The sequence below is a fragment of the Amblyomma americanum genome, chromosome 6, assembly GCF_052857255.1.
Source record: "Amblyomma americanum isolate KBUSLIRL-KWMA chromosome 6, ASM5285725v1, whole genome shotgun sequence".
Taxonomy (NCBI): domain Eukaryota; kingdom Metazoa; phylum Arthropoda; class Arachnida; order Ixodida; family Ixodidae; genus Amblyomma; species Amblyomma americanum.
Window position 1 is genome coordinate 41,807,759 of NC_135502.1, and position 27,999 is coordinate 41,835,757.

The 27,999-nt window shown below is 47.8% G+C and overlaps 2 protein-coding genes across 3 annotated transcripts in view; one reads left to right on the forward strand and one right to left on the reverse strand.

Moving 5' to 3' along the window:
• LOC144136680 (uncharacterized) overlaps positions 1-18,325 on the forward strand; it is a 151,663-nt gene extending 133,338 nt beyond the window's left edge. For both annotated transcript variants that reach the window (XM_077669203.1, XM_077669204.1), the window contains exon 5: positions 9,997-18,325. The gene's annotated coding sequence lies outside the window, so the exon portion shown is untranslated. The remainder of the gene's footprint in view (positions 1-9,996) is intronic.
• On the reverse strand, positions 34-27,998 carry LOC144095228 (uncharacterized). Its single transcript, XM_077629013.1, has 3 exons — positions 27,904-27,998; positions 26,405-27,077; positions 34-114 (listed from the first exon to the last, which is right to left on the reverse strand). The coding sequence occupies exons 1-3, from the start codon at positions 27,996-27,998 to the stop codon at positions 34-36; spliced, it is 849 nt and encodes a 282-aa protein (XP_077485139.1).
• Position 27,999: the final 1 nt, after the last annotated feature.

The window sequence follows — 27,999 nt, forward strand, 5'->3', positions numbered from 1 at the left end:
ACATTGCTGGCTGAGCAAGGCTATCAGATCGTCTTAGCCGCCGTGCAGGAAAGCTCCTAAATCCGAGATGAAGAAGCGGTCGCTTGCATAGAACAGGCACAGAGACAGCACAGCCTGCACAGGGATCAGGTGAGGTATCGCTCATGATTTACTGGATGATGAAGGAATAAAAAAGCAGCAATTTATCTTTAAAGATTAATATTACCCCCGAATCTAGCACTTATAAATGCGTGATCTGCAGTCGATGACGAAAGAGAGTCGCTGTTATGCAATGTGATCATAAATAACATCATAAATAAACTTTCAACTTCAACCTCAATTTCAAATAGGGTATCCAAAAGAGCAGGCACGAGAGGAGGTCCGTAGTTGATACAGCGTCTCCCCTAACTACCTGAGCGGAGATTTCTGTTGGTGTCCGACTCTGAGCAGCCACTTTGTACAATATAAATTTTCTAATTTGCCACATTTTTTCACATTTATATGTCAGCCGTGTTAGTGATTATCTCTACAATATCATTTTCATCCCCTGACCCAGGGGTCAAGTTTAACAAGCTGGTTACACGCTAAGTAGCGATTAGACTACACCACCAAACTTCCACGAAGCCGAACAAAGTTGCTCCCAACAATTGACGACTGCGTATTTTTTTTGACGAAAATTTCGCTGCTATAGACGCACAGACCGGCACGGTCCGCACATGAATGAAGACGAAGTGTTTCAGACGGCGTCGCATGGCTCGTACATGCCACACGTTCATATTCACGGAGCGCAACTCAAGCAAAACCCTACAAAGATTAGCACTGCCGGCATCGCCGATGACGCGAAGAACCTTCTCTACCTTTGCACTCTGGAAATGGACGATAAATCAAGCGTCGCGCCTCCTTCCTGTCTCTCGTCTCGCGTCAGAATAAGGGCCTTCCTCGTGCCGACGACGCCACCGGCGGCGTTTTTTTCGTCCGCTAAATGACCGTCTCGGGCGGATAATCCCTCGTGACGCCCGCAAGACGCGTAATGCGTGCATAAAAGCCCCTTCTCCAACGCCGCCGACCAGAACTGTGTGTGTGTGTGGGGGGGGGGGGGGGGGGGGTGCCGGGAGCGCCGTGTGCGGGGGAGCGAATAGGGATTACCGCAGTGATTCCAGAAATGCAGCGCCTTCTTTCTCTTTTGTTTGTCGAAGGCGGTACGCCACCGCCGTCGCTCCATCGGTGTGTGTCTTTTGAGCCTCGACGGCGCATGCGCCGTGCTTGCCGTGCATGGCCGCGGTATATATCTACGGGGAGACATAATCTCCGTGCAGACTGTCTTGATCACGACCCTCACTGAGGAGCGTGAAGAAACACCGCAGCATCTTCTTTCCCCCGACGCGCGCTCAGTTGGTTGGATGGCGTCTCCGTCCTTTGTCGGGTCCGCTGTCATCTCGTCCTGTCTGTCTCGTCCGTCCACTGCGCGGGGCGGTAGTGCGGAGGAGGGGAGATCGTTGGATGAAACGACCATTAGGCACACGAACGAACTTTGATTGCGAGGCCGCGTTCCCCGATGAATGGAGAAACGTCAGATTTGCTTAAAGAGTTCATCAGTCTGACGATTCGGAACGTCCAGAGATGAGCACCGACTGGGACGTCTATGCACTTGTCCGGGGCACGGCGCTGGAAATAAGCCGACACTTGGTCCAAACCGACGCGCCCGCGATGCACAGACATAATATGGCAAGTTGCGACGTCATGCGCGGTCTAGAGCATGGTGGGCTCATCCAAGAAGGTTCTGGGACGCGCGCCCCGGACCCTGCGTCGTATGTACTTGTACCCCTTTCTCTCTCTCTCTCTCTCTCTTTTCACCGTCTTCATTCCTTGCCTCGTGGTGCGTATTGTCAGTACCAGGTTATACGGCTCACAGCGTACGGTAGCGAGGAAGTTGCCGCGCCTTTCCTTCCTCCAAGTCGCAACCCACTCTCCATTACCGACAGGCAATGCGAGCACTCTTTAGAGGAGTTCGAAGAAGACACGAAATGACCCTGAAGGAGAGCGTTTGCTGTATAGATACGTATACGGTCGAACCTCGCTATAGCGAAGTGGCTTGTAACGAAATATTGGATATAACGAAATAATAGCCATTCCTTTGGGAGCTCCCATAGAAGCCTAAGTATTTGATGTTTTAATTTTTAGGAAGTAAAATTTTCTTACAGTTGTATGTAATAACGAACCTCCAACGCCCTCGACTGGCCATTTCGCGCTGAGCGTGCCAATTTATAAAGGTGGCCTGCCCTTCTGTAACCATTCGATGTGGCTAATTGCAGTTCGACCGTTCTCCAACCTCTTCGTTGCGCACAGCTCACTGCGATTGCGCTCTGCTTCTCTTCCTGCATCTGCAGTTTAGTTCTGTTTTCGCAGCATGGTCGCATGTTTTAGATCGTTTGGCAGTACACCCGGTGTGCTTAATTAATTAATTAATTAATTGAAACAACTTTTATTTGGTGTGCTGGAAAGCAGCAGAGCCCCGCCAGTTTCACAGGGCCAGGCGGCGGAAAACGATAGCGCAAAACAATTTCCATTGACCGGAAGGCGGCCATCATCCAAGCCTTCAGCCTGGTGTGCGCATTCTCTGCAAGGCACTCATGTAATGTGAGGAGTTGTTGTTGCCTACGTGCTCGCGAGCTATGCTGCGAAGTCAACCGAAACGGGTACTTGCGACGAAATTGTCGCCGCGAGCCCTCTTTTACAGTGGCTCGTATCCGCTTCATCGCCTAGGAAACTGAGCCAAATACTCTGAATAGTTTTGTCCCTCTCCTCTACGGCATGTTTCGTCGAAAACCCGTTTTCTATTTGCCTCTGAATCCATTGTGGGCTGCGGAAGAGAGGGGCGCGCGTTGCGAAGTCTGCTGTAATCGGTTGGTGCACGTGTATTTGGCGACGTACGGGCCGCTCGGTACGCGTGTTGAAGGCTCCTCAACGCGCATCAGTGGATCCCCAAACAAAGGCTATGTTGCTCGGGTATACTAAGTGACAGGTAAGCACATTGGAATGCGACAGCAGCGTACTGTTATATAACGAAGCAGCAGCTATAAAGAATAAATTTCGGCGTGCCTCCGACTTCGTTATAACTGATGAGCGAAAAATAAAGTTTCCCGCAAGTTGGCTTTCAGTCAGCTCAGGCCACCAAAGGTGTGTACGCGTCAGCGTACCATCAACCCAGGGCTCCGTACGCTGACAACAGTCGAAGTGGCCCCTTCAAATTGTGTGTGATGGCAAAATGTACGCCTCGTCGTTAACTGACCCTGTACGGGGGGTCATCAGATAATATTAAGCGTGTGCAGAATCGAAAAGAAATTTTTAAGCATTTCGGATCGGAACCAAAGCTGCCTCCATCACTCTTCATCGCTCGCAGCTATGTAGACATGTCTGCTAACCTTCCAGGATGAACGAATAAGGCTCCGCCTTGGCTACTCCACTCTTTCTCATCGCTACCAGAGGAGTGTGAGCTGAACAGACCCTCACTTCACTCACTCACTGCACTGCGTAAAACCTTTGTGTGATGCTAACAGCAGCACGAGCACCTCTTCGCTCGTTGCTGGTGAGCTCAAGCCCGGTAAAGTTTAAGCGCTCTCAAAGAACAGAGCAGCTAGGAGACGAGGCACGCTAAGCAGGCTGTGCGTGTAGTTTCTAGCTTTTATCAGCTTGTTTCTTTTTTTTAAATCAACACTTGAATTCTGTCACGCAAAGCGGACACGGCTAAGCTTTAACCCGCCAAGCTGAGCAAACGGAATCTAAACTATCCGCGGCTGCCGTGTTCGGTGTGCGGCGCTGGCATAATTAATCTGTGTGGTTTGGATGCCCACTTCGCTGCGCTTGCCAGCAAGTACCCTCGCCAGCAACCGAGTAGCTACGGCCGGATGTCGCGTTCTGTTCTCAGCAGCGCACCGCGCTCGCAAAGGCCACAGACAGGCCGGGAGCGCTCTGCGGTTAAATCCCTTATAAACATCTGAAGCCACCGCCCCTGTAGCACCACCGTTGCCGCCGCTGTCTGGAAGTGCGCGAGGTACAATAAACGGCCTCCGCAGCTGTGAACAGCGGGTGAAATACGCGCTGGCTTTCACCTTCCGCGATCACGTACCCGCAACACACACGACACCGAGCTCCATCGCTCACCTCCTCATCCTCTCTCTCTCGTTTCTCTGTACAGCACCAGTTCGCGCCGCGAGAGGGGCCTTTAGAAACAGTGTTTAGTTTCATCCGATGACGCCGAGGAACTATATTACACTTTACGCCGCGGATTCGGCGAAACAGTTAGCCCTTCTCTGCTGCGCCCCGCGCCACGGGATCGTGCCGGCGAATTTTGCGCGCGAGTACCGCGGCGGCTGCAGCGTCCGTCGTCTTTTCCTCGGCAGGAAACGTCCAAAGAGCGACCGATGAGAAACGGCCTCCCTCATCTCCCCATCTTTCCTGTTTTTTTTTGTTTTTTGTTTGTATCTGCAAGAGGAACGAAAGGAGGGCGAGGAAGCTGCGAAAAGTGTGCAAAAGAAAGAGCTACCGATAGAGGGAAACAGCAGCGGCTAATGCGCCCCCATAGAACACGTCTCGTGAAAAGTGAAGCTCACAAAAAGAAAAAAAAGAAAGCACTTGAAAGCCGAAAAAAAAAAGGACATTTTAGCACGCAGGGATCGTCCGAACATGCGGAGAAACGCGCCTCGAACCGCCCACGAATGCGTTCTATGTCTTTTGATTCAGAAGGCTCTGTGTGTGTTGTATCTTTTCTTAGTCCTTGTATGTCTCGTTGCCTCTTTTTTTTTTTGCCGAAAAATGTCTGTAGCGCATATGGACTGTTTTATATTTACAGCCTTCGCCCCTCGCGCCCCGTACTCGCGCCAAGTGGGATGATCTACTTCAGTTCTCTGCGAGACCGCATTCTATGTGGTGCGACGTGCGTGACCTTTTGCACCCACACACTTTTTCATCGCCTTGCGTTAACCTACGGCGGCCTCGCCCGCACACAGCGCTGTAGTACTTGTAGCGCTTGACGATTTGTCGCGAGCGTTTCTTAGCAAGGAAGCAGCTACAAAGCATGTCTTAGCGCTTGCGCGTAAGTTTATCTGCGCAAGGACCGCTCAGACGGACACATTTGACACGGTGACACATTTGAGTAGGGCGGTATAGGCGTTAGCGAGGCACTGCTGCTGGCGGCTTTCAGATAAAGTGGTCGTGCCTATCTGGCTTTTATGTCTAACAGCCCCTACTTTCCCGCGTGCGTTTCCCCTAGAACGCACAAAGTGCGGCTCGATGTCGCATTGTTTGCCGAGCAGTACTCTACTGGACCGCTCTACAAAACTCTGACGCCGACTGTGCATGTTTAACGAAAGATTAAATATGTTTTTAATTCAGTGCTTAGAGAACGCCTTAATAATGCCGCGTCAAGTGGGCAAAACAGAATGGGAAGAAGCATTGAAGCATGTCTCGTACCATGCAGTGCAGGGCTCTGCTCCTTGGATACTTGTCTGGCTCCACTTAGCGGCTTGTTTCGTCTTTCTTTGGTGCTACACATACTCTCATCTTCAGAGACCTGTTACCCAAGAGTCAACCAGTGACTAGCTTGGCTGAAGCACTGAAAATCTTTCTCGCTGCTGGAACCCAATGTCCTCTTTATGTCCCCGACGCATGTATTGTTTGTATTTCTTCGGCATGAATGTTATATTGCGCTCTGCGGCCATCGTTTCATTGCCTTGCCAAACGCAATGGTAGTCAAAAATCTATCTTCTTTTCCAAAACACATTTCAAAGACAACGCCCATGCAGTAAGCTCTGGCCCCATTAACAGTTTCTTGAACGGGACGACAGCGTTCCATTCTTCGAAGTGTGGCCATATGCTACGTTTAAATGAGCTCGACAGAAGTCTAGTAGAGTCACCTTTTCGAGGGAAAGTGAAAAACATTGGTCACTGCTTTCCTTCTCATAAGTCGCTCTTTCTCTCGAATATTCAACTAGACCCGCACACTGCCGAGTTCATGTAAACGTCTGCATAGATACGGGTCCCGTATACCGTGCGATGGATTCTGCGCCACACATCATCGATGAGGTCTAGGACTCCATAATTCCTTTCTTTGTAGTTTTCCATTGCTTTTCTCATTTATATTTTTCTTATAACCGACAGAACAAGTGACTCATATTCAAGAGAGAGGCAATACGCAGCTGACTAGTTCACGACAATCTAGAAAAATTTAGAAGGGAAAATAGAAAAGGGGGCACGATTGCAGCGACACGGTCGAGAAGCACGGAAGTGCGGTAGATATCGCCGAAAATAGAAAGCAAAAGAAAGTAGTCTATTCCTCCTCCTCCTTATTCCGCGCACAAGAACTGAAAAAAAAAACAAGGAATAGAAATCCTATGGCCGCTCTCGGCGTCCGGTCGAGTTGGGGGGTGCAGTGAGAGCCCGGTAAATCATGCGCGCAACACAGGCGCGCCTCTCCCCCTCCCGGTGTGGTTACTCGGCGGCGGCCCGCCGCGGTGGCGTCTCGACGGCCTTCTTTGATGTCGCCGGCACCGCACAGAGAATAGCGAGAGGAAGAGCGCACCCCCGGCCGAACCCCCTCGTCCATCGAGGCCTCAGTTTTCGACATTCTTCCGTGCCATCTTTTCTTGCATGGCCCGATCCGACTAGCGACAGCTAGCTTTGCACGTGCAAACCCATGCGTACTCCCCACGGAAGATAACAAGAAGCCCGCAGTTATGCCATGTGTTGCGACGACTATTAAGGCGATAGCCTTTAATGGCTCATACTCGAGGTGACCGTCCGTCCGTTACGTCGTCACCTAGGTCACGTGACCTTGTGATATCACGTGACGCGCTGCGCATGTGCGGCGTGACGTCAGCGCTTCCTCTGCCACTCTCGCGCCTGCTGCTCTTCTCCTCTGTCGTGAAATGAATTCAAGCGCGGCAAATTCAAATCAGTACAATGAGTCGCAAACGGCTTTCGCCTTCCCGCAGTTAAGAGATATCTAAGTGCCTCCGACGAATTTTTCACTTCAAGGTGTGGATTTAAATGGGTACGAAATATCCGACTGGCCTGCAAAACTTCAGCTATTCAGTAAGACTTCACAAGTGACGTTGACTGTGCCACTTTCGAAAGCGGAGGAGTACTGGGCTTTTTATAATGGGCTACAGCTTACTACCCTGCGAGTCATCCAGACGATGAAAAAGCTTAAAATAAATAAATAAATAAATAAATAAATAAATAAATAAATAAATAAATAAAACGGCCAGACCTGTTTCCCTCATTCGTGGCGAAGAAGTAAGCGCGATAGCGGCACGGCGCCTTTTGCCTCCCCCTTCATGATCACGCGCCCTCGTCAAGGTCCACACGGGCGATCTCCACTTGGATCGCATGACCACACCAAGTCAGACGGGGACAAAAGTCTCTGAACCACATGCTCCGTAAACGAAGCGGGTGGCTCTATTATTAGTCGCTGGCTAAATGCAACTCTTATGGAGGTAAAAGTCAAAATCATGTTCTTTCATCTCCACAAGTGTGGCCTCCAGTCGGCGAATAATAATAGAGCTATCGGCTTCAGTTACGGCGCACGCGGTCCAGAAATTTTTCTCCCCGACTGTACAGTTTTGTGGGTGCCGCACTCCTTGGATCAACCCGATAAGAGCCTTGTTAGCCTGCAGTGCAAAGGGAAGTTGTTTTAGGCCACGGCACGTGACGCCGTTTGATCCGCCGGAAGTCCACACATGACTAACGCTGTAAAGCAGACTTCTTTCCTTTAAAATAGGGTGATTTCTCCCTGTCGCAAACTTTCTGCGTTACTTCGTCGCATGCGAAGATTTTGAAAAAATCGTCTACTTACGCGTGATTCGTAACGCTTGAGAAAAGCCCCCCCCCCCCCCCCCCCCCTATGAAAAAGAATATACAAATAGATAGAAGAACCTCGGTGCCTCGGAATTCCGGACGCGCCTCAGTCGTCGCCGCATCGCTCACCCCTCAGATATATGCCAAAACTTGTAGGCACACGTAGTGGTTTCAGCGAATACGTGCGGGCCGGCTTTTATTATGACCCCCACGCGCAGCATCTTTTTTTTTTTGCTATTCGCTCGTCTCTGCCTCTCGTCCGACTGGCAACGCGGTCCGTGCTTGGCATTGTTCTTCTTTTATGGGTGGAGAAGGGGGGGGGGGGTTGTATGTAGTGTTCCTCAGGGCTAATGGGACGGAGGGTCGAGGGGCTTAGGCCGGCGGTGTTCCCGCGCGATGTGAACGGGCCACTCTTGCTTGAATGTGGACGAGCCGCGTTCGAGGCGCTATAGTGCTGCCTCCTATTGAACAGCAGCGCGGCCCGACAAAGGAGCAACAACGTGGAAATGGCGCTGCACTTAGCGCAGTAAAAAAAAAATTTGTTCCTCGGAGAATCTCTCGCTGCGGCGCGTTGGTCACGTACCGGAGGACGCGCAGTCAGAAAACGAAACAAAAGAAAACGAAACAATAAAAGACGGAACAACCATCGCCGTATAGAGAGCCTGCGATTATCCTAAGAGTCTCTCTTGTTCCACGATATCTGCGAAGTAGCGAGCGAGAGAAAAAAAAAAGCAGGAAGACACGTGCGCAGTAAATGTCTAACTTTTCTTTCTGCCGCTGCCCCTGCAGCTCAGACGCATGGTTTCGGAATTTGTCTCGAGAAATATACGAGCTTACTGCCGCGAAAAAAAAGAATCTGACACATTCCACGCGTTGCGATGTAAGTATTTATACTTACGACATACATACAGCTGGAAACGAAGCCATCTGCTAGCCGAGAGTACTTCCGCCGTCCTTTTGTTTTCGTGTGAAACACTACACAGGCTCGCTTAAGACTCGCGGGAGTGGTCTGTGCCACTTTTTACGTACCCATAGGTATGTGCGGGAACACATATATGTTGAGACACTGCATGATGAGAGGTGTAGAGATGTTCCGCGGGAGTGGTCTGTGCCACTTTTTACGTACCCATAGGTATGTGCGGGAACACATATATGTTGAGACACTGCATGATGAGAGGTGTAGAGATGTTCCGCGGGAGTGGTCTGTGCCACTTTTTACGTACCCATAGGTATGTGTGGGAACACATATATGTTGAGGCACTGCATGATGAGAGGTGTAGAGATGTTCCGCGGGAGTGGTCTGTGCCACTTTTTACGTACCCATAGGTAAGTGTGGGAACACATATATGTTGAGACACTGCATGATGAGAGGTGTAGAGATGTTCCGCGGGAGTGGTCTGTGCCACTTTTTACGTACCCATAGGTATGTGTGGGAACACATATATGTTGAGGCACTACATGATGAGAGGTGTAGAGATGTTCCGCGGGAGTGGTCTGTGCCACTTTTTACGTACCCATAGGTATGTGTGGGAACACATATATGTTGAGGCACTGCATGATGAGAGGTGTAGAGATGTTTCGCGGGAGTGGTCTGTGCCACTTTTTACGTACCCATAGGTATGTGTGGGAACACATATATGTTGAACTGCATGATGAGAGGTGTAGAGATGTTCCGCGGGAGTGGTCTGTGCCACTTTTTACGTACCCATAGGGATGTGCTTAGCGATAACCGTGGTTACCTTAACCGAGGTTAATAACTAGCCCAATTCTGTCTTGTGTGACATTGGGCTAGCGCGCCCGTGTGACAGGCGTATGCAACTGCGAACCGAGATTCGCGGCAACCGGGGTTCGTAACGCGGTGTGTAACGAAGGGTATTAGGCTCTGAATCGGTTGTCTGTAGTGCCGCGAAGTACTCCTGTGTCACTCATATTGTACGAGCGGAGTTATGTGCAATGCTGTGTGCAGTGCGTCTGTAGTGCTGCGAGGTACTCCTATGTCACTCATATTGTACGAGCGGAGTTATGTGCAATGCTGTGTGCAGTGCGCCTGCTGTGCTGCGAGGTACTCCTGTGTCACTCGTATTGTATGAGCGGAGTTATGTGCAATGCTGTGTGCAGTGCGCATTTGGCTTAAATGAGGTTTCTATTTCTCCTTCTTTTCAGGCGCTGCTTGGACGACGCGTCGCTCCGGGTAGACTGGAAAAAAAAATGAATTTCATGCAAAGAAGGTGGCTGCATTCACCGTTAGGTCGTCCCGGTACGTCGGAGGTGCTCACAGATTAATTAAATGCTCGCTACTAATTAACAATATACAAGTATAATTAAAACGCAACCCCACCGAAGCTCTCCCTCACCCTCGAGAACGACACACAAGCAGGATCAGGGCAAGCTGATGGCTCGACCTTTCTTCGAACTATGGCAAAGTCCAACGCCCGCCGACGACTTGGTATATCTCGTCTCCGAGCTTCTATCGTGCGTCGAACCCAACAGCGGTTTAGCGCGGAATTCGCTTGGCAGAATGTCTGTAGAGACGGTCTGGTCAAAGAGCTGAGGACCTCTTTTAAAGCTACTTTTTGTTTTACCTTGTTCTTTAGAGGCACAAACAGTGACTGTGTGTGTACAAATACACAAATGGTTTATATTGTTCCTGTTGTTTCGATGACAAGGGCGCCAAATAGCGCCCAGGTGCGCGAAGAGCTTAAGTTTGTTCATTTACATATTGTTTGTTTGTGTACTTCATAGCAGCTTTGTGTGCACGCGTTGCGTTCTGTTCTATTCCAATTGCGTGAGTGGCCGAGGCAGCAAGATCTACGCTGAGAGTTATGTGTGTGTACGTGTGTATGTGAACGTGTACGTTGCACGCGTCTATAGAAGAGCTATATATACACATGAGCCAAGGGCACGCGTAACTGAGCGACATTTAAATAGACAATGTTGGTCAGTCTCCGTACGCGCTCTCCAGTCGGTGCCAAACTTAACGTGAACACGTAGGCTCACTTTTCTCTCAAACGTAGCTCAGCATAAGTAAATTTAAGAGAACGTAGCACATCCAGCGCACTCTGTCGGAGCCCGCCGCGAGGTAGTTTTAAGTTTCCACAGCTTAACATAAAACCGCAGTTTCGGCCGGTAAAAAAAAAATAGTACAGGCCTGAAACGTGTTCACGCTAAATCTGACAGCGGCCGGAAGCGCAGTATGGTCACACTTGTTCATTTCCACTTTATAAATTAGGAGTAACAAATTGATCGAGTCGCGTTTGTACGACAAAGGGCACGTGTTCTGAGTGGTTTTATATCTCTATCCTCCAGTTGAATAATGTTGGAAAAGGGGATCACTAGTGCGGTCGTGTCCGTCTATGCGTGACAGGAATTATGGTTGCACTTCAGACAACCAAGCGCACGATACGTAGTGGTGGCTATGCAAACTATTACGCCTGTCCACCATGGATACACTTATGGTTGTAGCAGTTCGCAAAAGGCGTCATCAATGGTTAATTTTGTCATAGCCTCCTTTCTTCGTCTATTTGCTGGCAACCGTCGATTACTTCGTTTTGTCATGAAATAGTTTACCGTGCGGGGTAAAACAGTAAGCTTTGTTTAGTGCATTCGTGGCTCCAGTGCGAAGAGAGGCAGCATGTGCGATAGGTCGGTTTTTGAACGACATCGCTCGAGCGTTGACCGGTAGTCGTGTTAGCGCCTTTTCACGGCTCTGAACCACAAAATCAGCAAGGATAGGCGCATGCGTGGAGAGCTCATGTCATCCTAACGGTCACACTTATGCCATCATATATGTGAGCGTCTTCATGAAACGCTGACACAGCGGCCGGCCGGTACTCTTGCGCTACCATGAAAACGGTGACCGACTGTACCACTGTGCATATCATGCGTTACGCATGAGGTTTACGCAAGTGTGCTGTTTCCACTTAACATTTTTTTCCCATTTAAAGTAGTAAAGCATCAGGAACAAAAACGATTGTAGATATGCTCCAGTGATGATTCTTCCACACACACACAAAAAGTTTGGTACTGACCTTGCAATCAAACTAAAGCTTCGCTTTGCAGTCAGCCAATTGCTAGTTTTCTCCTCTTTCCGTACAACTCACCAACATCGGAAATACGGTAGGTCTCTAGCGTCGGCATGAATGCCTTCCGAAAGCTTAACGTCTGGAAGCCACGAAGTTAAGCATCAAGAATTATTAATGAACTCATATCAAAAATGGGAACGCTCCGTTTATAGTCTGTTCAATATTGTTACTAAGACGCCGTTAAGAAAAGTATAGAGGATAGCAAGGCCACGAAAGCATATACATAGTGCATAACACACTACAGTCCTTGGGGGCAGCCCAAAACAAGCCCATATGCAGTTGCCACAAGAGCAGGTGGCATAGAAAGCTTAGTTTAAGTCGCGCGTATCTTGAGAAGATTTGCAGAGCTTAAGCGTACTGAAACACAAGAATGGTAGGCGCTGGCTTGTTCGAAGACTGAACTAGTTTTGTACACTGGTTACTTGCATGACTGCGAAGTGTTTTATTTTTAGATCGTTCGTAAAAGGAGACGAAGGATACAGTGTGTGACCATGGTATTTTGCTACGATAGGTTTTTCTACAGTCATGCCTTGCTAACTGTAAACAAATGAACAATACGGACGGACAAGTGAGTTGTTTCAAGCTTTGCCAAGCCGGTTCGCCGTACACGGCCGAAAAATCTTTCGTGCGAGTCCGTGTGCTTACCTGAGCACATTAGAAAATTTATTGCTTGAAAGAACGTGCGTACAGTGTGCTCGCCCAAATCACATTGGACGGTATTTAGAAGCCAGTTCTATCATGAGTACGTCCAAGCATTGCGGAGGTTATAGTAGGTACGCAATGCGCAGTAGCTTTTTCAACAAAAAAACGACTCCGGCCTGAATCGGGACTCCGTCAAGAGCTTAATGTTGGTGCTGGTTTTTTGTGTAGCATGGCGGGAGTGATAATATAAGCGTAAAGCCCGTTCTTTTCAAATAGGCATGGCCTGGCGACAAACTTGAAAATAGTCTTACTTTGTTCTTCGCAAAATATTCTTACCCGTGTGAGGCTAAAATCTTCGCCCCTTACACGAGTGCATAGCTAAGCACCGCTTTTCAGATAGCGATTTGCACATACATGTCATAACTGAAATTAAATGAGAGCGGTTTCGTCGCCAAGAGCAATTGGAATCTGTCCGGTCACTCACAAAAGCAGTGGAGCGACCTTTTTTCTATCCGTATTCGGCCTTGAGGACAAAATACTCACTATGAACTAGACAGGCGCCTCTGCACACTACGGATTACCAGCTAGAAACAGTAATTCACTTTTTGCACTTATACGGATAGAACCATCTCATTCTTAAGCAAATAGTTCGGTATCAGAGGTATTGAAAAATTGCGTTAGCATGTTTAACACAGGAAGAGTTGCGTACCGTGTATTGAAAAATATGAAACCCGAAGTGCAATTCTGACGATGAAGGTTGCAAATGCACTATCGCTCTGTGTGCACATGTCAGTGTTAAAATATACAATGTTTTGAGAAATAACTGCTACTATTGGGAATGCCGTTCTTTTACTGCGGCTTACACAAGTGAAAAGTACGTGCCAATGAAAAGCTTTAGGGTTAATTTTATTATCCTGCAGGCTAAACGAAAGACACTCAGATATACTATCTTTTTGCTATTATTATCGACTTCATCACAACACTTGTAGAATTTGTGTTTCGTGCGTTATCTCAGTAGCGCAATAAGTGAAGGGAACAGAGGACGAGTGAAACACGATGCAAGGTCTACATCACATGTTGTAATGTTTGTCTCCATGTTTTTTTTTCTAAATGCTGCGTTTTATTCGCGGTTGTTTCGCTGATGGCATGTGCACACAGAGTATGCGTGTGACTACGAGCTGTGATAGACATCTAGGGATCGGCAGGAGAGGCTAGCGTCATCAGATGACAGCTGTCCCTGCTCTTCCCGGTGCATAAAGTATCCAAGGTTTACCCGCCAGGAGCGAAGACAAGTGCATTCAGAAGACCGGGTGACGATGGCTTAACGCGCAAGAGTCTTCAGTCATTGCCTATGCAGAAGTATACGAGAGGAGAGGTTAGTTTAAACGAAGACAAGGGCTCGGTCACAGGAACACTGCATAAGACAGGCTAACATTCAAAACATGCAAAAAACTACATACGCTGCTTTTGTGGCGATAGCTACATTACGGCAGCATTTCGAGCCTTCAGCGTGGCGGCGCCGGCACCCTGTTGCTGCGCCGCCACGCTGTCACGTGGTGCGGAGCAGCTGCCGGCTGCGCGGCGCCGTGGCTGATCACGTGGTTGGTCACGTGACCAAGTTCCACTCGGCCAGCTGCAGCTATCGCGTCACTCCAGGTTTAACCAGATCTAAACCACCGCCATTTTTTTATTCATTATTTTCCCCCGGGGTCTTGGAAAGCTGCCTTGCCGTTCAGTCTGAACGTGCGATAGCTTTGCCGATGTTTAGCAAAACTAAACCATTTGTCTCAACGCTACCTTAAAGACCTGGTTTATGCTTTGCTTTGCTGCAACCGAGCCCGGGTGACTGTGATACGAGGATCTTACCAAGTATAGTCTAGCAGCGGAACAGGCGCGAGCGCATATAGAGTTTTGGAGAGTGAACTTTATACAGACAGGAGCTATGCATTCTTTTTCCCCTCGAGCTGGTTTTGACCGGTGCGCGTGTGATATAAGCGAGACTTTTGTACAGGGGCTTCTTCATGACGAGAGAGTTGCCCGAGAATGGCACAGCTACGCGATGCGCGCGATTGCCCATCGAGCGTCTTCCCCGCGAAATTAAGCATGCATGCTCTCGGCAAAGTTGTGCAGATATCTTTTGTGTGCTGTGCTGTGCTATAAGGGGCCGAGTTTTAGCACATGTGTGCTTTCCGAGCGAAATATGCCGCACTGAAATGAGCTATCGCTACGTGTATTTGGCGCGCATTTTTGAGCCATTGACCACGCAGCCCGTTTTCTGCGCGAAGCAAGAACGCGCGAGATGGGCTTCGTGGCTAGTGTGCGAATATTTTCAGACGAGGAGGCGGAGTCGTTGAGTGTTTGTACAGGTGTGAATTGTACATTTTGAGCTTTCGCTTACCGAAATGTTACGAGTCCTTGAAAAAGCGTTGTTTTTTGCTGAGTGTGCATGCGTAAAGAGTCGTATGTGGTGCGGTTATTCTTTATTCTCGGTTCTGCTTCTTGACTCACTTGCTGCTGACGGGCGCTTGGGTCTACTTTAATAATGTGAGCGTTATCACCGGCCCGTGGAGGTCCAAATTTTCAGTGTCTGTGGACGGCGTCACGAAGCACGAAGGCGAATTAGGTGATCGATGTTGGCGCACATCTTCATTACAAGACACTGCATCTGCATAAAGAATTGACTTTGGGACGGCACTTCATGCTCAGACTAAAATTCAGCATACCTTTCTGTCTCAGCAGCGGCTTTTGTTTGCGTTTTTTTTTCTTAACCAGAAGGAAAGACGACAAAAATTAGAAATGTGGTACAAAGTTAAGAAGATCGACATAGTTTAGTTTAGAAGTGCAGTGACCAGTGGCGTAAGCCTCCTTCTGAAGACTTGCTACTGTCTTCAAATAAACTGTCCCAATTTCTTCTTGCCATTAAAATATATAATTCGCCATTTGCTTCAAGAAACATGCTACCAGGCGAAAGTATAGTGCGCGCACATTTTCTGAAAACTTGCCTTGGGAATTCTGGAATAATGCCCTCACGTTTTTTTTATTACTGAACCGGTGAATTTCCTCACAGTTAGCAGTGGCTCGTTCTCCAAGCGGCCGTAAAACGTTGTTTTTTGAACAAAATAAAACTCTGGCGCCGTTTTCTACTCTTCACTTTTCTTTCGTGAGAGCTGTAAAAACCTGCGCTTATTATTGTGTCATTGCCATGTCATGTGTCAATATGAGAGTTGCATCTACGTGTAAAAAAATACAGCATGTCTATTGGATACAGAGTGTGAATGGCTAGTCCACAAACTACCCGCTCTTTGTCAAACTTAATAGCAAAATAAAGCTCCACGGCTGTCTCTTCAATAAAAACCGAGTCGCGAAAGACCCTTGTCAACAATTATTGCCAACAATTAAGGCACCTTGCATATCACTACAGCGTTGTAAAGTGCGTCTTCAAGTCGATCCCTGAAATGTGTTTCATGTGCCGTGTTTTATTAGTGTATGAAGAAGCGTGCTGTGCTTGTGTGTACGTGAAGTTTCCGTGTCATTCGCTTGTCCAATATTACAACGTGTGCAGCAGAACCAATGAAGATAGAACGTTCCTAATATGAGAAGCGATGTGCGTGAAAGGCTGTTCCCTCATGGCTTGTTTTGCTCTCTACGTTGTGGTGTCATGTTGAGAACATCTCAAAACTGCCCACCGAATGCTTCTTCACGCGAAAACGCACAGTAGCGCTATACATGAGACAGTTCATTCTTGGGAGCAACTCTTGACCGCTACTTATGTCAGGAGAGTTGATATCAAGTGCACTCTGTGCATATGGTATAAGCACGTAGTTACTGCAGCAACTGCAGCCCGACACTGTTCTTACTAAATTTACGCAGAACAACGTACGATACTGTTTTAATGGGAATTACAAACAAAAAGCTAGAGATGCTTACTGCACCACAGCTTTGTGTGACACCAGAAAGTTATGCAAGTCGTCGCGACAGTTGGTTTCGGCGCGTGTTTTGCACAGCCACACCTTGTTCCTTGAAGCGCTTAGTTCTCAGGTGCGGCCTTCAATACCCATTAGTTCACGATAAACATTCGAAGAAAAATTAAAGCGACTAAATTCACAATAATTTCTTGCACCAGCGACGAAGATAAGCTTTCTCAGTAGGGATGAAACCTGGACTGTTTTTAAGAAAGCAGAACAGCACGTCACTTTTACAGATCTGAAAGACGCAACACAAGTTTAGAGCTTCGAAAGCTGGAGACTACGGCGTTAGGTGCTACATCTTTTAAAAAAAGAAAGTGCATTGTTTTTGTTTATTTCAGTGCAGGTAACAAATATACTGTCCAAGCATTGCTAAAAATTAGAGCAGGATATATCAATAATCAATTTAATTTTTGCTCTGTGCCGTGCTCTCCGTTCCACAGCTTTGAAAAGCATAAACAAAGTACTGCATCATGTGTAGTGGGTGGCTTCAGGTCTGCGAGGGCTGCAGTAACGAGAACTAGCGGACGAGAGTGCCCATTATAGCGTACATCTCTTGTTCATCTCATGATCATTACTCTCATCTAAGTGATGATTCGTATTTGAAGCACATTATGTCCCAGTAAGTTGTTTCCCCGCGCTGCTTGCAAACATACGTGACTCGAAAGAAGACTATAAGCCGCTTTGTAGTCTAAACCACAAACCACTGCCCCGTATACACATCAAAGCTGCTTCGATGTTGTGACGTTGTTCATGTTTGATGGTCGAATCACATGCTGCTAGTTCACTACTTTTGATGAAAAAAAAAACACCAAAAGTAGGTGGTCTAGTTTTACTTCGGACAAACCAGGGTGTTTTCTAGTTCGAGCTGTGCTCGAAGCGATGTTTTCCTTGTGTTTTGTTACTTCTGCGCTTAACCTGTACTGCGTCTGCTCTGTCGTCTCTTACGTGCTGTATTTGCCTGAACAACACACGCCTTCCTTCGCTTTCAAATGGTCAACTGCTGCCGCACGTCACTCGTGCCCACACATTTGTGTAAGTTCCCCTGCGACACTTTATACCCTGTGCAGACAAAAAAAAAGATCAGATGTTCTTTGTGCCCAACGGAGAAAAAAATAAAAAAGGGCCATCTAACGTGTTGAAAGGCGCTGCTACAATGTTTCTACAATTTCTGAAACGAATTCTGATCTGCAAGCAGAAAACAGGTGAGTCATCAGCACATCATGCAAACGACCGGTCCTAACTAAAGTCCCTAGATCAAGCTTATCTAGGGGCTTTAGTCCTAGCCAGCCCTAGTCCATCCACTTCTAATCCGGTCTTTATGCGCGGCTGGACGGGCATTTGAACGCCAAGGTCCATGTGCATGCAGTGACGGAGGCACGCCTGTGCTAGAATTCCTTCCTTAGCGAAGTTAACAAGTTATGTGCTGCTGTTAAGAGAACGAACCAAAAGTAAACGTATATGTTTCTGTTATGTTAGCTCAGGTTCTCCTGTAAACTTTATTCGCCTATTGCATCTATATGGCGAAGTATTTTGGGCTTGGCTTCTGTGGCAACCATGTATTAAGAAGATTTACGCCTTTGTCATACATAGCCTTTGAAATTTAGGAAAAAGCAATGCGCCCTTCATTTTCTCTTGTCCGATAAAAACAACTCAGTATTTTCTACTCCGCCTTTTCGAATGCCCGGTGCCTGTGTGTCTTTTGAACTTGTGTATTATAACTATTATACTGCTGTTGTGTGACTACACTGTAACATAATACCGGAGTAAAAGTGGTGTTTCGTATACAAAAATAAAGTTGTTGTTGTTCTTTTCTCTCTTCTTCGTCAAATTCCTTGCACTCAGAGATCCATTTCGGCACGCCTACAACCATCTTTTTTTTTCGGACAGGCATTAAAATGTTTTTCACCTACAAATGTTCTACAATCCGAATAATGGTAGGACACGTCATCATTCCAGGTACATTAACAGATGAGTCATTTCGACAGTGAAAAACAGCCGTGCGTGCGGTCATAAATGTGCGTGGCTCAGTGCATACAATGGACACTTTTTAGGCAGACAAGTACTACAGTCCGTCGCCGCCTCTGCCGTCGCGTGTATATATATGTATGACCAACCAATGCCCGGCATCTTATAAATCACACCATTTGATAGTCACGTGCATCTGCTCACCGTCTATTCATAGTGCGTGAAATCAGTGGCCTAAATGCATGCAGGCAAAAACAGCACACTTTTGTCATATGCGGACTTTAGTTACGAAAACAAACAAAACTGAAATTCATTTTCCCTCAGTTAGTCGAAAAACTATTCACACCCAAGTTCACGGTGAAAAAAAACAACCTTCAAAACCAGTCCAGAGCGTGCCAAAGGGGTATGATTTCTTTGCCATAAGTAATATGAATTCTGCTTAAGGTCAGAAATTTGACTGATGGTTTAATATTTCCTTGCGGCACATGTGCTCCAGATTGAAAAATCTACCTCTTCCAAGCATGACCCCAAAGCAATGTTTTTCTTCCCCCCTATAGAGGAGTCTACGCAGAAGTCGCAGTGAGCAAAGCTTGGTCGGGGACTAGTTAGCGTAACATCGTACTGACAAGCGTGGATATTTAGAAACAAATACAAGAACAGACAAAGGTTAAGTACGAAGTGCGGTAATGTTGAACGTCTACCTCTCCTGTGCTTGACATTTGGCTGTCCATACGTACCTACAAGCACCAACGCGGGTCAGCTTATCAGTCACGGTGTGCTGTTCCTTGCTCAGGCGAAAAAAGTTCTGATAAACCGAACATACTGAGTGAATGACCTTAACCTCTACATGCGCCTTGCACTATCCTGCAAATAAGTGACAGCAATCTGCCTAAATGCAACAGTACAGTGATAAAATAGGAAAAAAACGGGTGTACACCGCTCATTTACAACCGCGTGGAATCACGCGCTATCCGTTTCCTCACCAAAACTTACCACGCCCATATTATCTGCCTGCTCGCCACGACGCACGCAATTTAAGAAAAGGCGCGCTCAACAGAAAGTAAAGAAGCGTGCTTAGAGCGCCATAATGTCCGTACAGAGACATTACACCTGTCACCGTGCATGTTCGGCATGCATGCGCACATGCGTCAAACGTGACATTGCGGGGCAGATGTGTCATGTATTCACTGCATGAACCACGGCTCGGGGAGCACAACGCTTCGAAAGACCGCCAGCCATAGTGGCGTATTGAAATCAGCGATCCAGAGCAATTTTCTTGCTCCGCGAATCTGAAGAGTATGTTTCAATGGGCGATGTGGATTCAGATCCTGAGCTCTGATTGGACCCCGACGTTATGGTCCCTAGCCTCCCTATCTTTTTCCTTCGCGGATTTGGAGAGATTCTCCGGATCGCCGTTTGGGATTCGCCATAAGGGGTCTCCGGCAGGTTGTCGACAAGAGCAACAGAGAATGCATACGCACTTCAGCGTCCAATCTGATGCATGTGTGGGCCAGTTGATGAAACATTGGGCTGCCAAGCGAAGACGGGGATGGGTGGAACTGGACACATGGTGCCGCGTCTGCTGGCTGTTGTTGAAATCTTCAGACACGACTACAATGCTGGCATACACCAACGGCTGTCGCAGTGGTATACACCTTGCTTTCTGGTTCTTGCTTTTGCTAAGGCGGCGCTTTAGGCTAATTGGTGTCAGATAGCGGAAACAGCGCGGTAGACAGGAAAATCGTCTCTCTCGCGCAGTATCTCCTCTTTCTTTTGCCCTCGAATGTGGTTGGGTGCTTAAAGAAGCACGGATGAGAAATCTTTACGATAACAGCGACATACAAGAGTACATACTTGCGCCAGGCACGCGTCCTCACTAAGCCAATGTGCATGCGCAGCAAGCCAACTAGGCCGTATACGTCTGTGCCATTACTTTGCATGAATGCAGAAACTATTTCTCAGCAATAAGGTCTTCATTGTTCTTTTTTTTTAAGTTGGACACGTGCCGACTAAACTTCCTATAAGGCATTGCGTTAATACTTTTCATGTTGCGTATCTGATTATGAAGGTTCTGCTTGGTTTTTTTTTCCTTCTTGTTGTAATGTTAATCCAGCTTTATCGAGTCACTCGGTCAAAATACGTGCTAAATCCGTTGTCACTAACCTCAGAAGCGCTGATTTGATTGGCTTGTTACAGTTTTCATTTTACCTGTCAGACATTTATTTCTTTGAAGTTTCATTGCTGCCTGTCTCATTGATTCTGATGTATGTTAGTTCTGCGGCAACAGATTGTTCACAACCTCGGAGTTCATAACTTGTACACAGTTTATGTTGCTGCCCCTGTGGCCAGCAACACTCTGATAACCTCCCAGTTCTGGCCCAGAAATCAGACTACCTGATTTCAAAATATGGGCTCTAAGGGTAGTTTGCAACTGGTATAATCACAGGGCCCTGCTACGAGTGCATTCCAAACACGTAGCCAGAATATTTTTTCGAGTGAGGCCCGAGCTAATTTCTTGCATCCAGCGTGAGAACGGAAAGGGGGGGGGGGGGGGCGCTGCTGAGCTGCAGATGTTCAACAATAGCCCTGCAAAGAAAAACCGGGAAGTGTGTGTGTCTGGGAGGGGGGGGGGGGGGGTGTACGTGCCTGGTACACTCAATCACAGGAGCACTGTGCCCAGGAGCCAGGAGGGCCACAGCGTCGCATGTCCACACGTGCCACAACCTCGAGAGCGCCATACTAAAGCCGCGACTCCGGACCACAGGTCCCTAGGGCTCAGGCCCGCCTGATAACTTAAAAACATAGTCTCTGTGCAGTATGCAAACAAGGGAGTTCTCGGCTACGACATACTACGCTGTAACATCATTCATCGAGCAGCTGTCGCTGCTATTCGGTGAAGTTATTCCTACCCTATGAACAGCACTATCTTAGAACGGCTCCATAATAGATTCCTGGTCCGAACCTCCTGCTACTTCTTAAGATATTATTGCTGTTCTTGACTAAATTACATATATAATTATCATTGAGCTGATGGCAAACACCGATATGGCGAACGCCACTTCAAGCCCTTTCCAAATATAACTTGCGTCAGACGCAAAAAGAACCATTAAAGTGCTAACATTTGGCGCCCGCGTGTATACTTTACATTAAAAGGCGCAATATGTTGCACCACAAGTGCGGCACTGAAACGCTCGGTTTGCATACCGGCGGAGCCAGTACGCCAAATTCTCGAAGGTCACAGGTTAAGTGCACAGACTTCACATACGCGTTATTCCGCTCACTTCCGACCTATTCATTTGTGCAGTTCAACGTCCGCTCGTATTATGCCACTAACAACCTAATTCTGACCACCCGGCAACAAGACATGTCATATTACGTCCGTAGCACCGGAAACAAAGCAAGCTTCACTTCAACATGACGCCACCCACACAAACCGTGGTCGAATGCATCGTTCAGAAGGACAGCGCCAATCCCGTGAAGCGAGTTCCCACGTCGGCTGCAGTGACAGCACCGCGGCGACGTCCTCTGCCAGCCGCGGCAATCTGCGCGCTAGACACTAGTAGCGTTGCGAGACGGCCGTAAATAACGGTACCGGGGCTTTTCCCGTTGCGGCCGCCATTATGGCTACTTCATTTTTATCACCTTCGTCTTCCTGCCGCTGGCGGCGCGTGCTGTTGTGCGTACACTCACTGATCGAGCGGCGCCGATAAGTCACGCACGACTTGAGGTCACGTCCGCGCGGCACACCCCGACCGACGGATCGGCGGACCTGTCGCTTGTGCCGTTGCGAGCACAGCTACGCCTCTTTAAAACCGTGCAGCGCTGCAAGCGCCACAGCTGTCGTCAGCCGACCAGCAAAGCTTTAGTGTGTCAACACAAAGCGTTACTATACTCCACGCTTCAGAACATGCCGCCAGATGGCGCGGTGTTAGACCGGTGAGCGTCGTGAGTTTTCCGGATGGTCGGCGACACTCTGCTCTAATGTCCGCACTTGGGGCCCCACATAAACGCGCTTCGTAACTTCTACGGTGCTGCACTCTATTAGCAATGAAAGTATAGACGGACGTAGACGACGCTGTTGTGTGAGTCACTGCACCAGGAAACAGGCTGCACGGGTGGGAAGAGACAGAGGACGAGGGTTCGGCGTTATTGAGAAGCCTTCTGTGTGTGTGGACAGAGAAAGAAATAACAAGCGCACCTCTACACTACCGCGCGGTCACACGGCGCTCAGATTTATGAGACGTCGCTGAAAAGCCAACAGCTGAAACTGCCACGGCGGAGAAACAGTGGCCGTGCGGAGAGAGGGGCGACCGTTGCTGTTCCCACTCTTCGTCCGGCCGCCGAGCCGAATCGACATGCAGAGTGTTGTTGCTGTCCGTCACTGGCGGCGACGAATACAAAGAGAGATTCCGCGTCGACCCATGGTGGCCGGGTTTCCGCCTGGTGTGCCAGAGTGTTCCTCACTTCATACGCTCTGTATGTGTGGCCCGCGAAGCGGTGCTCTTTCGGTTTGTTCTCTCTCTCTCTTTCCTGTCCCGGTTTGGATCGCATCCAGCAGGTGTACTTATACAAATCATTGACACGTGGAGCGGCTAGAAGCGCGTTCTGCGTTGTCTCCCATCAATGTAAGCAGTTGAAAACGGCCTCCGTAACTCCAGTCCCTTGTCGATATCGGTCCGGCCCGGGTGAAGGCATCTATGGCACGTTTTGTAACGCGAGAGGACAAACGTGAGCCGTTTAGTTTGTGTCGTTCGCTAGCACTGGACTTGCGCGCGTTAGGGTTCGTCGTCATATGTACTGCGCTTCGTACGTGTCGCCGGTATAGTCAGTGCTCGACCCGTGAGCGGTGCTCGATCGTAGACCCTCACGTGTCCGTGCTAAGCTCTGCCGTGCCATGCAGTAACTTTAATCATCGTTCGTTGTGCAGTATGTGGCACCCTCATGTTGAGAACATTAAGGAGAAACCTGACGGTGCTGTCTGCTGATAATATGGCAGTTCATATACTTCAAATTTCGGTGGATTCCGAAAATCCTGCGATTCCTTTTGGGGGACTGCACGCTTCTCCCACATTTCACTCCTTATTAAAAGAGCTGCTCCACTTCTGTTAACTCAGGGCCGCCGCGGAGGCTGAGTGGTTATGGCGCTCGGCTGTCGGCCCTAAAGACGCGGGTTCGATCCCGGCCGCGGCGGTCGAATTTCGATGGAGGCGAAATTCTGGAGGCCCGTGTACTGCGCGATGTCAGTGCACGTTAAAGAACCCCAGATGGTCGAAATTTCCGGAGCCCTTCACTACGGCGTCTCTCATAGTCTGAGTTGCTGAGACGTTAAACCCCTATAAACCAAACGAACTTCTGTTCACTCAGAGTGAGTTGGGGCAGTTTAAAACACTCTCCACAGGAGTGGAATAGAGAGGTGTATCACTCCGCGCTGTTCTGTGGCCGTGTGCTCTTACGCGGCGCTCCGGAGAATCAACATGCAACTGGGGGTGCGTGGGTTCAAATCCCGCATGGTGAAACTTTTTGGCACATTTTTTTTTCCATCGCAAGTTGCAGTTCGCGTGACTTGAATGAGAAATCTCGTTTTGTTCAGAATCGCTTGGATATTATGCCACGTTCTGAAATGAACTGCATGCATCTGTTCAATTGAGGCATACCGCGTTAATGTGAGCTGTCCGAAATCCGTTGCCGGTGAGCTCGCACCGGCTTTTGGTCAGCAGTGGCGGTTTTCCTGTGTGAAAGGATGACGTTCATTCGTCGGGTTTAATTAGCACAGTGGTGAGTGCTGCGCCGTGCCCCGATTAACAAGCGGCCGTCTGCAACTTTCGATTTTGCTGTTGCCGAGAAACTCACTCCTTTGTGGGCCTTTCTTAATGTACCTGGCATGTTATGAATTGTTCCGTGCAACCATTTAGCGGCGGATCCAGTTTTCGCCAAAAGCGTCTGGCACTGTACTGTAGAGTAGCCCAAAGGACATGGCGAGAGCAATCATTTTTACTGATCGTAAAGTTCAGAGGATGTCTGTTAATTTAGAAAGCTGGTTTATCACATGAGCGCAGAAACCATATTCTAGACTTCTTAATCGCCTATTTCCCGACTGCACATATGCAACATTCTTGTGCATATCTGCAAATCTTTTGTTTTTGTTAAGATATTTTTCTTAAACAAAGTGCGTTTTCCTGTCATTGAAAAGGGATCTCTATAACTGGGCTATTTATTACATGGGGCAGAAGAGCAGTATATTTAAACTGATGGGTCAAATTATCTATACACACACCACAACAATATGGCCTGTTTTCCCATGTTGTGTTAAATTCAGAACATAGTCTTGATTCACAGTGACAGAAAATAGTACTGCCTCAATAGTTAGATTTGTTGTCATGCACAAATGTATAAGAAGGCAATACAAAGGCAAGTCAGCTTGTCTCGATTTCCCTGCTCTCATAGAAGAGCAGAAGCTGCTCAGGCAGGATTTTCATGCAGCTAGGTAAAAAGTTCCAAACTGTGGGAGCCCTAAGAATGCAGTAAAAAATGTACAACGCTATGAAAAAATATTTCGAAAGAGCGAACAATGAGACAGGACAATAAAGAATGTTGACCCTGCAGTGTTTGCGAGAAATGGTTTATTCTGGAAACAGCCAGTGGCATGGATTACAGTGCATACAAATTAAAGGACATGTGCAGTGGAGGTACACCAACACACAACCAGTCAAGTGCTCCAAAATTGAAAAAAAAGATGTGCAGGCCATCGAACATTTCATACGAGAACCTGACCAATATCTGGACAGGGTTCAAAAAGCAGTGAATTTTCAGTCAACAAAATCAAATTCCTGCGACATTTACTAACAATGACATGACTCGAAACAAATTCACACTTAACCGAGAAAGAGCCAGCTTGAAATCATTCACACCCCCCAAAATTAAGGACAAAACTTGCAGCACTGGCTACCTCAACACTGGCACTGCAGCATTGCATAACATTTCAAAACGACCAGAGATTGACAGTAACGTAAGACAACACCAAACCAGGACTCCCTTTTCAGGACATGAAGATCAGACACCCATACATACCATTCCCAACCCTCACACACAAAATGAGGCCCATTCTTAGGGGTGTGTGAATGTTCGAAATTTTTGGACTGCAAATTGAATAAATTCCTGTGAAATTAGTCAAATGAACCAAACTACATGTTCAAAATTACTTCAAACGAATCGAATTTGCTCTCAGGTTTTCAGATACTTTTCGAATAATTGACACGTTTGATTATGCTCCACTGTATTTTTCTGCAATGAATCTCCCAAAAACTGCACACATTGACGTGCAACACTATTCCTATTCTAAATGGAAAAAGTATTATTTGCACTCCCTTACAAATTCTACTTCTATAGAGACACTATTAACACGACCACCACCACCACTGGCACCACCTTATCCACCCCCACCACCACATCCTTCACATCCACCTCAACACCTACACTAAAAGTTACTGCCTGATACAATTTGATGCTAATGAGCATGTGCTTTTACACACATGCACACACGAGTGATCACAGCATGCCGATGAGTCCTCTCTCTTCCCTCGGTAGACTGATCAACACACACACCCACATGCACACATATTTTCTCCTTTCCACCCACACACGCATAAAGGTGATCACAGCATGCTGATGAGTCATCTCTCTTCTCAGTAGCATGTGGATTACACATCCATTCGAAGTCAAACAAGTTCCTCGATGCCACTCAAAATCTTCATCACTGAAATGAGTGCTCGTCTCTTCAGAAAAGGAGTTGAACGAGTCACAAATGCTGAAGACAACCGGTTCAATTTCAGCGTCAACAATCATATTGTGCTGCCATGCTTCAGCGTCAACTTGCTCCACATGAACACAACAGTTTTGCCAGTTTTCCTGGCTTACAGACGCCAGTGCTTCCGGCAGGAGCTTTTCCACTTTAGCCAAAGTGAAACATTTGTTCCGACTTGCGATGTATCCCTTCACCTGGCTCCAGACAAGTTCAATGGGATTGAACTCGCAGTGGTACGGTGGTAAAATAAGCACTTCGTGGCCATGGGTAGCTGCCAGGGTGTTGATATGGTACACAATGCTGGGTGTGTTTACCTTTTGAAAAAGCTCCAGCGGGTCTGCCCTCACCATGTCCTGTGACCACGGAACACCTTTCTTTGTGAGCCAAAGCTGAATATCTGCTTTGCGCGTAGACATGGTAGGTGCTTTTTCAAGAGCCACGCTATGACATGGAGCATTGTCCATGACGACAATGCTATTGGCCGCAATGTTTGGCAAATTCTTGTCGGTGAACCACTTCTCAAAGTAGTTGCCATCTATCTCAGAGTGGTAGTCAGCGTGGTTGCCCGTTTTTGCTCTGAAGAAGTCAGCAGCGTCTTGCACGAATCCTGTTGTACTGCTCCCAGCATGTACAAGGATCAAACGGGCCCCTTTGCCCGAAAGCGCAGCCAATCCTGTTGTTAAACCTTTCAGGAAGGCATCCCGAGACTTCACAGTCTTGTCCTGCCAGACGTATTCTTTTGTGTGCCCTGCATTGACCCAGGTTTCATTTAGGTAGATGATGCACCTGTAAATGCAAAGCAACCGAGCGCACGAGTTAATGCTCTTAAGTAAACAAACACACTGCAGCATGTAAGTAGGCAACACACTGAAACATACTGCAGAACACTCTCACAAACAGCCGCTCAAAGACAATCGAGAAAAAGAATTATCTCGGCTTTATTGCTCCCTTGTTTGGGCTTATATTTCGTGCCCAGGCGGCATTTGGTAGCCAGTTTATATTCACTGTATGTTTGCATGGGGCACTTGACTAATTCGGCAACATTTGAGATCTCTTCACTTGCGGCGACTGCGAACAAAAATTGCCAACGTTTGCAGCAGTCGCGCACCACCGAAACAGCGGGCAGCATACAGTGGGTGTTCCTTTTCTTTCCTACGGTGACGACGAGATGGCACTACCCATTGCAATGCTACAACACTATTGGCACTTTTGTTCTTTTTGCTTGCCACACCAATTGGGATTTAGCGATTAAATCTGACCCATGCAGACACGTGCCCCACCCAAACGCAGCGCAAAACTGGCCGTGAAACGTCACCTCTACGAAAAGGTCGGCAACAGCAACGTGGTCAAGATGATTTCTTTTAAATGTGTTATTCTGAAGCAACACTCACTGTTACGACTATGAGGTTGCAAAGCTAACATCAAGCTCTATATGAAGCCTGTCTAAACGTGCTGCGTAAGAAAATAAGCAAGGAACGGCTCGTACCTGCAGTCTTCAGAATTTCTTGATCGCCTGCTGGTGCCTGCGACGCCAGGCAATGATGTCACTTTGCTCAATCAGTGCAAGGTTTGGTTTTTTTTTTCAAATGTGAATCCGACGTCCTTCATCAACCTCCACGTCGTTTCCTTGAAGTTCGGCAGGTTGTCGACCTCATTGACTGCCTTTAGCACACTGTCCAGTGTTCGGACTTCCTCCTTGCCGTACATA